This window comes from Emys orbicularis, chromosome 2 (assembly GCF_028017835.1).
Source record: "Emys orbicularis isolate rEmyOrb1 chromosome 2, rEmyOrb1.hap1, whole genome shotgun sequence".
NCBI classification, from domain to species: Eukaryota; Metazoa; Chordata; order Testudines; family Emydidae; genus Emys; species Emys orbicularis.
Window position 1 is genome coordinate 269,058,707 of NC_088684.1, and position 12,285 is coordinate 269,070,991.

General features: G+C 39.3%; 1 protein-coding gene across 1 annotated transcript in view; it reads right to left on the minus strand.

The window, feature by feature from the left end:
* Positions 1–1,147: 1,147 nt before the first annotated feature.
* Positions 1,148–12,285, minus strand: part of KIF5B (kinesin family member 5B) — a 65,200-nt gene continuing 54,062 nt past the window's right edge. Inside the window, exons 17-25 of the mRNA XM_065397887.1 lie at positions 11,758–11,875; positions 11,328–11,389; positions 11,130–11,239; positions 10,289–10,390; positions 7,361–7,421; positions 7,192–7,263; positions 6,946–7,050; positions 4,862–5,078; positions 1,148–1,284 (exon numbers count right to left, since the gene is read on the minus strand). Coding sequence (XP_065253959.1) covers positions 1,148–1,284; positions 4,862–5,078; positions 6,946–7,050; positions 7,192–7,263; positions 7,361–7,421; positions 10,289–10,390; positions 11,130–11,239; positions 11,328–11,389; positions 11,758–11,875 — 984 coding nt within the window. The remainder of the gene's footprint in view (positions 1,285–4,861; positions 5,079–6,945; positions 7,051–7,191; positions 7,264–7,360; positions 7,422–10,288; positions 10,391–11,129; positions 11,240–11,327; positions 11,390–11,757; positions 11,876–12,285) is intronic.

The following is a 12,285-nucleotide window of genomic DNA, read 5'->3' on the forward strand; positions in this document are numbered from 1 at the left end:
ATCTGCTATACTTAAGAGCTCAGTCTAACAGCTAACAGTCTCCCTGCTTGAATTTCCCAATGCCAACTAGTATACAGCTACAAAGAGTGAAAGTTCTTTTTCAAGTGAGATGTGAGCTCAATAGGCAATGAGAGTAAGAGAAAGTTAATATACAAATTCTATCAATGGGAGAGAATTATGATCTGAGTATTTATAAAACACCCAGTCACCATGGTTTCTAGGTGCTAATCAACTGCCAGCATCAGTTAGCTGTCTGATACTTCGGAGACTTGGACTTAAAAATCTTGTACTTCACACTCCTGTTCCCTGACTCCTCTCTAATCCCAGGAACAAAAAGCATGACCCCTAATAGTTCCATTCTTTCCTAGTTGTTGAAGGCTAAGATAAACACCAAATTCTGAGTCCTTAAGGAGAGAATTATTACATATACAGGAACTGAGGACCCACAGGGCTCTAAGTGTGCTCTATGCTTCAATCTAAGATGCAGACAGTTTCAATACAGACAACTAATTGTGCAGCAGATGCTCAGACAGATGGAATACTCAAAATGGGGCCGATGTTTTACAGTGAGCAGAGGGGAGCGACCAACTGCCATGAATCTATTAGTGTGAAAATATGCTTTAAAGCCCCAGATCAACACTGGTACTTAAGTATGTGAAGGTCCCGTTGATTTCAATGAAGTACTCATTTGCTGTAATATATACTCATATGCTTTTTTTTCTTAAATCACATACTAATCTCAGTTGCTGAAAATCTGATCACTGAAGCACTTTGTATAGTACTTTAAAAAAGTATCACTGAGAACTCAACTCAAACAGCAAGAGTTTTAAAATCTACATTAGATGTTTTATGTAGTACGGTTGTGGCCAATTGATCTATACATTACAGCTTTTGTATTTTGTTCAATTAGAAGTACGATTCCTAACCCCAGAACTGCCCCTTTACTACACAACTGGACTTTGGTTGTACAAAAGGAGGCAACAATATGGGCTGCTTATTTACATATTTTAGCACAGTCCTCTAATTGCAAGATATAACCACAGAATATTCAACTGGTTTGTTTACACAGTTGGATGGATTACGAACACAAACTATGAAATACACTATCTTAAGGAGACACTAAAAAACAGCCCCTATAAAGAGAAACTTACACTTTATCCTGCCGTCCTCCACCTCCACGCAGTGTGACTGGCTGGCTGTTTTGAGTAAATGCACCTCCTCCACGAATTGCACTTGGATGAGTTGGAGAAGCTGCTGGATGCTGGCCGGGACGGATAGGCTTAGCTACACAAAATAAAATGTGACTGTTAGAAATCATACACCAAGCAATTCTAATAATTTGACCTTCTATTGTTCAAATTCATTAATATTATGTTTTATGACACCTTGAGAAAGGCATATTCTTACTATTTGCATCATGCTTTCTAAAATGAGAAAAACATTTTTAAAATCTAGGGAAGTGATGTTTTGGGGATTATAACAACGAGATTGTTAGACTCAGGCAATGTATCTTATGATTGGTTGTGTGAAACAGATCAATGTTAAATCTATAACTATGTACTCTGCACCTTAAGGCCCAACCAGGCTGATTCTGCCTCATCAAGAAAACAAGTTACTGAAATTTCTGCTGTTGGTATATGCTCCTTGAGTTATGCAGTTGGTATATGCTCCTTGAGTTATGCAGTTGCAGAAGCTGCGCCCTATCCAAAGGTGGAGGTGCCAACTTTTTGCTAATGGCTAAAGGTGTACACATCAGGCATCCAGCATTTGCTGTCAGATCCTCCCTTCAAACAGCTGAATCAAAAGATCTGTCAGTGTGATCACCATATATAGCAACTGGGTTCATGGTGGTCATGCATTCTTTTACATCCTGACTAGGTATCATCTTAGCTGACAGCATCAGTTGGAGAAGTTTTGGAGCCAAGGCTGAAAGCTAGTGGGGTGAAGTCTTATCTTGACAAACAGCTGCTACTCCCTGACAAAACTGAAGCTATGGCCCACACCGAGCTACAGATTCTCTTCCTCTTTAGAAATCCCCCAGGGAGAAGATGGGAGATCAGGGACAGGAGCACAGCCATCACTCTCCAGCAACTCAGAATGGGAAGGGGCCTTTCCTCCCTCATCCTTCCCCAACTTATAGCAAAAATCATAAAATAGGCCTGGGACATGTCCCACTTCCCTCTTAGGGATCTGAAGTTGGAGCAATTTCTCCTGCCTAGCTGACCTCAGCAGTAGGAAGAGAGGGTACAGCTCTAAAACTGGGATTTTGGAAGCACAAGAAGCTCTGTGCTTGTATTATAGTTAAAGTTGGTATGCTCAGAGAAATCTGCATGCACAATTTTATAAATTTGGACTAAAATAGTTTACCTCCTCCCTTCCCTGTCCAGCTAGCTTTTGGCCTTTCATAGAAAGCCAATCTTTCTTAATAGGTCAGCCCAGGGCCATTTTCTAGCATATCAGAGGCCTCTCCCTATGCTCTGTGATAAAGGTAGAAAGAGACCCTCAAATCTTCCCCATTCCCTTGCCCTTCTGGTGATCTAAGAGGAAGTAGAAATAAGGGACTATCTTCTCCCCTGAAAGCAAACTACTGTCTGCACAACCAAAGCCATTTTAATACAGCAGTTCTCCCCTCTACTTCTGCAGCAAACATCAGACACTTGCTGCACGGTTTATCCCGTTCCACTTTCAGAAGCAAGGCTTTTGGGGGGAGACGGGCAAGATGGGAGCAGCTTTTCCAGTCCTGTCTCAGGGCTTCAGTGAAGACTGGATTAAGGTTAGTGGATGAGATGGTGCTCCGCTGTTGACCAGTGGGGAGCGTTAGCTCACTGCACTGGCCCCACCCCAGCAGCACAAGGAAAATTTTCCAGATTCCTCCTATTTTGAGCAACAAATCTTTAAATCCATTTTCAATATAGACTGATGGTTTACTAAAGTATAGATTAGCAAGATTCTACTGTGTTTTCAGGTTTAAATAAGCAAATACTCTTGATGTTGTTTAATCTGCCATTGAAATCTGAGGTTGAAAGTTGTTACTGTATAACACAAGAAAAATGGATAATAATGCTGTTAGACCACCCTCAGGTTAGCTAGATCGGATATCAGAATTGTTTTCAGTGACTTCCCACAGACAATAGAAGAATTTGTGTCAAGTGAACTCCTGTTTAATAACTGGTATTTTGGATTAATGCAAGTTATAAAAGAGTTGTCTAGTGACTCATATTTTTTGGATACAGAACTTGCTCTCTGAGCAAATACTTCTGCACATCCCGCTCAATTTCTGTGAATGCAAGACATTTTAGAGAGATTAACTCTCTTAATCACTTTCTGTTCCGAGCATTAGAATGGCCATACTGGGTCAGACCAATAGTTCATCTAGCCCAGTACCCTGTCTTTCTAGAGTGGCAGATGCTGATGCTTCAGAGGGAATGAACAGAACAGGGTGATTATTGAGCGATCCATCCTCTGTCATACAGTCACAGCATCTTACAGTCAGAGACTTAGGGACATCCCTGACCATGTTGGCTAATAGCCACTGATGGACCTATCCACCATGAACTTACCTATTCTTTTTTGAACCCAGTTATAGTTTCACAAACATCCCTTGGCAACGAATTCCACAGGTTGACATCCTCTTTTTAAGGATGACACCATCTTATTCTTTATGTTGTGTAATAGATCATGGTAGGTGATAGCTACTCAGGTACTAAGGTAATGGCCACAGCATTAAATCCTTGAGTAAAAAGAATTGTATTTTGATTGGCAAGCACCTTCAATATTTGAGCGTGCAGAGGAGTGGCTTTACAGATGATAATTACTGTGCATAGTAACTTGTACCTATCCTACTGTTTAAAGTGGAAATTAGGGTAACTTTTTATAAATTAATAAAATATATGTACTATTCCATATTCTTATACTGTTCTCATCACCACAGTATCCAAGTGCCTGACAGTCTTGCATTAAGAGGTTTGAGTAACATTAGTCATATGTGGTTTTGTTCTCATCCTCTCCAGAGGGGAAATTTTGTGAGCGATGGAGTGTTTTGAGATTGGGCTTTTTTTGTTTAAGTACATGTTGCTTTGTACAGATATTAGAGAAGGCAAAGTTGAAGGAATGGACCTTGCATTTGGAATGGAAGGTGATGAGGACTGTTATGATCCTTACGTTTAAGTTCAAAACATTGAATTACGGAAGTCTTAGATCTTGCGTTTTCTCCTTGGATTTTACAGTTTTATAAAGAAATGATAGTCAAGTTTTGATGAAATCCTTCTATTCAAAATACTTAACTAAGCAAATCAATTACCAAAAAAGTACTGAGAAAATTGTTTATTGCTTTAGCAAAGGCATTAATAATTTGATTATGAAATTGAGTACACTTAAGTTTCTTGTCCTTCCCTTGTTTTGATAGCCACTTCGTAATCTTGCCATCACAAGAGTACAGCAAAGACTTGAAGGGCAAATTATAGAATTTTTTGGTTTATGTTCAAACTTTTGTTTTGTTTTTAAAGGAGACAGAACATTCACCTTGGTAGTTAGTGTTCCATGCAGGTGAGGTTTTATATGGTGTGAAAGCCCAACCACCGAAGAGACAAATCAGGTCAACAAAGCAATGACTTACGAAGATTTGCATGCATTGTACACTGAAATTAACTATAGCAGTTTTTGTACTAAGTGACAAATCTTGCCTTTTTTCACATGTGCAACTCTCACTGACATTACTAGGAGCTGCAGGCATGTATGCAGGACAGAATTTGGCCTTAAGTTATTTAAAAAAAAAAAAAAAAAGAATAGAATAGAATGGAAAGGAAAGGAAAGGAAAGTTAAACAAAACATGTTTGGAAACTGCAGTATCTTCTTTACTAACCAATCTGTGCAGAGTGTCCTCTTCGGGCCATGTTCTTGGATCTCACGGCTTCCTTAATACGGTCTACCTCTTGCTGATATCGTCTGCGATCACGAGATGCATTCTCTTTGGCTTCCCTTAGTGCAGACTCCAAAGCTTTAACTCTCTCAGCTGTAGCTCTAAGTCGTTTCTCAAGTTTAGGAAGCTCACAGCGAAGATCTGCATTATCACGTACCAGCTGAGGATAAGCAAAATATCTTTAATTTTTCACTGTAGCAAGATGAAAGTAACCATAATAGACGGGACAATACTTTCTTTGTTGAAAGTTTGTATATACTCGATCATAAGCCGGTTCGTTTATAAGCCGACCCCCCCACACACACACACAATGGATAAGTAAAAATGGAAAACATTTATGACATGTTCATAAGCCGACCCTATAATTCAGGGGTCAGCAAACTTTGGCTCCCGGGCCATCAGGATAAGCCGCTGGGGGGCCGAGATGGTTTGTTTACCTTGAGTGTCCGCAGGCATGGAGGTAAACCTAAGTAAACAAAGTGTCCCGGCACACCAGCTGCTTACCCTGACGGGCTGGGACACTAACTGGTGGGGAAACTTTTTGGAGGGGGAGAAGCTGGGGGTCAGGGGAGTAAACCCTGTGACCACCCCCCACATGACCCCACCCCTAGCCTGGGACCCCCACACTCTCCCCATCCCATCCTTTCCCACCTGGGGAGGGCCAGGCGAGGATGTCTCTGGCCTGGCTGGAGTTGCTCCGGCGGGCCAGACCAGGCGGCGTGGCCACAGCATGTTCCAGGGGGCTGGGCTGGGCGGCATGGCCGCAGGGTGCTCTGGGGGGCGGGGCCGAGCGGCACGGCTGCAGCCTGCCAGCCCCAGAGCTGCAGCTGCTTCGGAGGCTGGGGGGAGAGCAGCGTGGCCAGAAGCAGAGAGACTCTGTCCCCACCTCTTCCCTTCTGGCTCTGCTGGCTGGGCTGCCTCTCCTTGCTCCCTCTGTTGGGGGGAGGGGCTGTGTCCCACCTCTCCCTTCTCTACACCCTCTCATAAGAACGGCTGTATCGGGTCAGACCAAAGGTCCATCTAGCCCAGTATCCTGTCTACCGACAGTGGCCAATGCCAGGTGCCCCAGAGGGAGTGGACCAACAGGCAATGATCAAGTGATCTCTCTCCTGCCATCCATCTCCATCCTCTGACAAACAGAGGCTAGGGACACCATTCCTTACCCATCCTGGCTAATAGCCATTAATGGACTTAACCACCATGAATTTATCCAGTTCTCTTTTAAACGCTGTTATAGTCCTAGCCTTCACAACCTCCTCAGGTAAGGAGTTCCACAAGTTGACTGTGCGCTGCGTGAAGAAGAACTTCCTTGTATTTGTTTTAAACCTGCTGCCTATTAATTTCATTTGGTGACCCCTAGTTCTTGTATTATGTTAATACGTAAATAACTTTTCCTTATCCACTTTCTCCACATCACTCATGATTTTATATACCTCTATCATATCCCCCCTTAGTCTCCTCTTTTCCAAGCTGAAGAGTCCGAGCCTCTTTAATCTCTCCTCATATGGGACCCATTCCAAACCCCTAATCATTTTAGTTGCCCTTTTCTGAATCTTTTCTAGTGCCAGTATATCTTTTTTTAGATAAGGAAACCACATGTAATAAGCCGACCCCCTTCTCTGGTGCTTCCCTTTTTTACTAAAAAAATTCAGCTTATGAACGAGTATATACGGTAATTAAAATAATACATATGAGCAGTAAAATTTCCTTTTAAGTATTAAGAGTCAATAGAACTACACCTCTTATCTAAATATAGATAGACATCACTACATTATATATACAAACACACACCACCATTTAAGTCTAAATTATTGTAAAAAACCTTCATAGGAATACATTAGTCTATGTATTTAATATTAAAAATTGAAGTTAAAATTTGAGACAAGCAAGCATCTCTGAAGTGTCTGAACAACTACTCCAGGATACAAATATGTACACATGCATTATACCTTCAAAAACTGTTCCTTGTTCAAGATGTATTTTAAAGTTCTAAAGTTAAATTCATTTAGTTTTAAGTTTTACTATACCTGTTTGTGGACTTTTGTGAGCTGCTCAAGATTATTCTCAAGAAAGGAAATTTTCTGTTTTTGCGCAGCACTGCCTCCCGTATCATCTGAGTCAATCTCTGCACTCTATGGTAAATAGTGATATGTGGGTGTTCAGATTTCTAATAAAACCGGAACCAAAGGAACTACATTACATTAAATTAGTTACGCTCACTTCCTTCCTTCCACATTTAAATAGAGACAAGTCTTGCTATCATGTCATGTTACCTTTTTAACTCTGGTAGCCAGATCTTGAACAAACAGCTTCCGAAGGTTGTGTAGCGTTTGAAGTTCTTTTGCCTAAAACAACAAATAAGCATTTTACAGCTTAGAATTCTTAACATGAACAAAAGTTACAAGCATTTATTTTAAGTACACATTGTAATAACTAACTTACCACAGTCTCTTCCAAACCCTTCAAATCTTGTCTTGCTTGTTCTCGTCTGTCTTGCATAACCCTAACAATTAAAGAGAATATATACACACTAGTACAGCTAAACATTTATATTTGTGTAAAATACAAACCTTATAAATCCTACTTTATGTTCCAAATAGAAAGGAGATTAAGTCCTTAATTATGCAAAGTGCAAAACCAGCCTACAATCAGTCACAGATGGCAGAGCATTCAAGAGCCCAAGACTAGAAGAGCAGGGATATTGTGTGAAAATTTGTATACAATTAGCATTAAAAGGGATTTCAGTAAGTCAGTTCAGACAGCTGAGTTATAGAACACCCTAAAACCGCCATATTAACATACCAGAGGTTGAAAACTTCTGATTATAGGTCCAGAGCCATTGCTTGGAAAGATCTACTGCTCCTACAAGTATTTCTAGCATTGACTGGTCAAGGAGATAATAGATAGTATGTGGGGGTGGGCTGGGGGATTTATTCAATTTGAAAAAAACTTTTCATGTTGTTATGCTGATTTCTTCCTTTATATATTAGCAGTTCAGATTTCCAATTTCCAAAAGATACAACAGCCTAATGACACCAATCACATTATAGGGTCTCTCTCAACATCCTATTTAAGATTCCTTCCTGGGAAATAAGCATCAACTTTGTTGTTAAGGCCTCTGGTTTCAGCTTCTTTCAAATTATGAGGCAATTGGAGAGATCAGGCAGGATACTGGGGAAAGGACCCAGGCACTTTATTATGATCAAAAACATAGTGAAGGGTGAAAAGTAGGGAACCAGTGTTGGGTTTAAGGAGAAAGGAAACAGAACTTTGCGAAGTTTTTTTTCTGTCTTTATAACAACAATTTCCTTCCACTCAGTATCACCAAAAGTCTGAAGTCTAAATTGATTAGGCTATTCTACCACTTCTAATGTTGCAACAGGAAATGCTCATGAGCTCCAGCTGCATTTCAGATCTCATCTGGAGGGAGTCACAGCAAATTTATAAATATGTTTTTGAGTTTGAGACTAAAGAAGTTTTACACTGTTAGTATTCAGCATTGTCTTTGGTTTGAAAAGGCCATGCATTTATGGTACTGTACTGTATAAAGTTAAAAATGATATACCTTGGCCTACACTTTAAAATCATCTAATTGTGATAATCTTACACTTCACGCCATCCAAACTTCAATAATAATATGATTCAATTATGCATACTGTATGAGGAACCGATAGATTAAGAGATTAATGCTTGATATAATTTGGTTCCAAGTTGCTTTGGGGGTGTGGACATAAAGCAGAGTTAGAATGAAGTGACTTTATGGGCCAAAAAATTGTAACCTACCAAGATATAAAATAAAGCTGCATTTTCCACTGGTGTAAGGGCATTTGTTTAAAAATTTGACGATTGATAATATTAGACCTTAGACGTGCTTTGGCTGCCATCACTCTAAAAGGGATTTTGTTTTGCCACTGATCATTGACTGACCAGCGGCTCCCAGACCAATGTAACCAAGTTCATGACTGATTTTCAAGTTTTAGGTACGCAAAATTAAAATCCCCTACAAGTTTTCAGGCATGAATAAAAATTTCAGGTTTTGTCTTTACGGAAAACTACAATACGTCAGGGCAAAATATGACACCCAGTAAATGTAAATTACATAGTTCAATAAGGCAGTCAATAAAACAATGCATTCAACTCTCTGGTAATCCTTCCAAATACATGCTCACCAATTTTCTGTAAACTAGAGTATGTTTTGTGTCCCAATCCCCACATAAATTAATAAATTTTTGGACAAAGTCTTTAAAAAGATATCCATGAGAGCTCCTCTGGCTAGAGGCATTTAGAGAAATTTCTTTTTACATTTATACATCCAATTTTGAGCCATCATAACCAATTCCCTTAAACAGTTTATTTAGTTTCCTGAAAAAGTCTATAGGAGATTCAATCTTGCATGCACTGGGCAAACCACTACCCATTTTAAATTTGGCATGTGGGTAATCCAAAATGGTTCTCCCATAAAGAACTGGCATTACAGCCAACTAAACGGTAGCATGTTTATTTTGGGGGGGGGGGGGGGGGTGCCGCCTCAGAATCAGGTCACACTTTCAGACTTTGATTTTTAAAAAGGGGAGGGGGAGAACAGTGAGATGAGAGGAAGAAAATATATTAAAGATGAGTAAACAATCCTACAAGTAGTAGCCCATTTCCACTTCAGAACAGTAATGGAATTCTTAAATCACAACATCTCAAGTAACTGTGGCTGCCATGGGGAGGGAAAACAATTCTCTTAAAATATGGACTATTTTGAAGTGAAGTGGCACGAAACAAATATAATATTCTAATATTGGAGGAACTAACATGACTATGGATAGTGTGGCTGAGCAGTTCTGGAGACTTTACGTCATATGCAAGGTTAAGATTCTAACAGATATTTTTTTAGTAAAAGTCAGGGACAGGCCGCAGACAAACAAAAATTCATGGAAGCCCGCAACCTTGAGGGGCAGAGAGGGACAAAGAGAGCTGCTGGGGCTTGCAGCTGCTCCAGCCCCGCAGGGGGCTGACCACTGCTGCTCACACAACCCAAGCCACTACTCTGGTGTCCCCTCGCCAGCCAGTTGTTCCACCGGCCCCCTGCTCCGGGGCTGGATGGTGGCCAGCTGTTCCGTCGACCCCCGGGTGGCCACCGATCAGCTGTTCCAGCAGCCTTTGCTCCGGCAGCCCGGATCTGACAGCTGCTCCCACCCTGCCTCAGAAGTAGTCTCAGAGGTCCCCAGAAAGCCACAGAACTCATGACCTCTGTGACAGAATCGTATCCTTAGTAATGTGTTAAGTAATGAACATCTCCCACACCACTTCAGCTCACCAGTATTTACAATTTTAAGATCCCCAGCCACACATTTTCTTGCCTGAAGTATGATTATTACTTACGTAAGTTCATGCAGTTTTCTGCTTTTCTCCTGATCTGTAGCTCTCAGTTTCTCATGCTCAACTCTAAGACGTTCTTGCTCAAGCATCATCTTCTGGTTTTGGCTGGACACAGAAAGTTAGGATTAATATACAATTATAGAGAAACATGATGATACTTCGACAATGCGCCAAGTCTTCATCATTATATGCCATTCTTAACAAAACTAAGCTGAGACAGGACGTGCTCTGCTCCCTTTATTAAAGGATTATAAGGTCCAAAAGGAGTCAGACTGCATTATAAATTTAATCAGAAATCTTAGCAACTAACTCTTACGCAGGTCTGATTATCTGATAAATGATCAACAAATGAAATGATCATTTGTCAGATGAATGAAATCTTTATCAAAGCATCATGCTCACAGTAAACATGTTTACAATGTTGAAAAGAAGGTTTTTTCACTATACCAATAGATGCCTAGTATATTATCTTTATTTTATTCACACTAAAGTTAGGATTTCCAAATGCTAAATGTCATTGTTTTTTTCATTACTCATCACTAGTAGAAACCCTGAAACTCAGCACCAACAAACCAGAGTAAAAAAAAAAAGGATGACATTCTTTGCTTTGTTTTGAGCACAGTACTTCAGGTGACAGCAATGAGTTATCCTATTCACTACTATGAAGAATGGTTAAAGACTTAACTGAAGAACTAATTAAATCAGAATAATCAAATATTACCCAGAAATTAATATCCTAAGGAATTCAGTAATCTGCTAGGCATATGGTTAAAGTAATAATTACCTCAGTAGTCTAAAAATTTAAGTAAAAATCAATAAAATATTTTAACAGCACAACTCTTACTCTTGAAGTTCAGTAATAAGCTTCTCCTTTGCATCAATTTCATCTCTTAGGCTACTAAGTTGCTTTTGATGTGTCTCACGGTGGCTCTGAATCTGCTGCTCAACAGCTTGCTATAGAAAAAAAGAATATTTGTTTTACTATTTAAAATATGAAGTTTTATATAAAACTATTAAGGAAAAGCAAAATACATTAACTTGCCTTGACTTCATTTGCAGTTTCAACCTTATTTAAGTGCTCCTTCTCCATTTCATGGACTTTTTCTAATGAGAAAATAAAGTTTTCAGTTACAGAGCCTAGTCAATCACAGGAACAACTGTCAGATTTATACTTACACCCTTTCATTTTAAACCTTGAATTAGTTTTTCATATGCAGACAGATTAAGGTGCAGTCTTATATCTGTATCTTAACCCTGTTCTGAATAGTTCTTTCAGACAACAAGTGTCTCCAAATACATTGTCTCTAACTACTTTACTTTGTTTTCTAAAACTTCGAAATTACACATTATATAGCACTAGACTGCTATCTTAATAGGACAAACACTAACCACATATCTTCTCCGATGCCAGTTATGCATACTGCATAGCCACATTAATGGTTACATACTTAAATATAAAGAATAATTCAGACCCTGTGCCCGAAGCTGGACTAGTTCTTCATTAAGGGAATCCACAGATTCTTCCAGTTGCCTCCTTTTCTGTTCCACATTCTGAAGATACTCTGTCAGTGACTTGATCTTGGCTTCATGCTTTCAGAATGAAAACGACATTAATTTACATTTAAACTAGGCATATCAAAATGAAGTTCCATGCATGACTTAAAAATATTAAAAATTTTAAAAGGCAAAAATAACTAATCTGAAAACCAAATGCATACAAATATTCTCTTTTTCTAGAAAAAGGAAGGCTTGACCCAATTCAGGATCAAGACCCTCATAGTATGCCTTGTACACACTATCATAATACTTCAAAAACCTCTGATCACAGGTAAATACATTGATGGAATGAGAGAAAGGCAAGCTATAGATTTATCTTTGTACATCAGGTGGATAAAAATTGATTTTTTTGGAAAATTTTTAAAAATTATTTTTTAAAATTTAAATATTTTATTATTTACATAAGTTTTATTTTTAAAATAAACCTGTTTACAATGAAATCT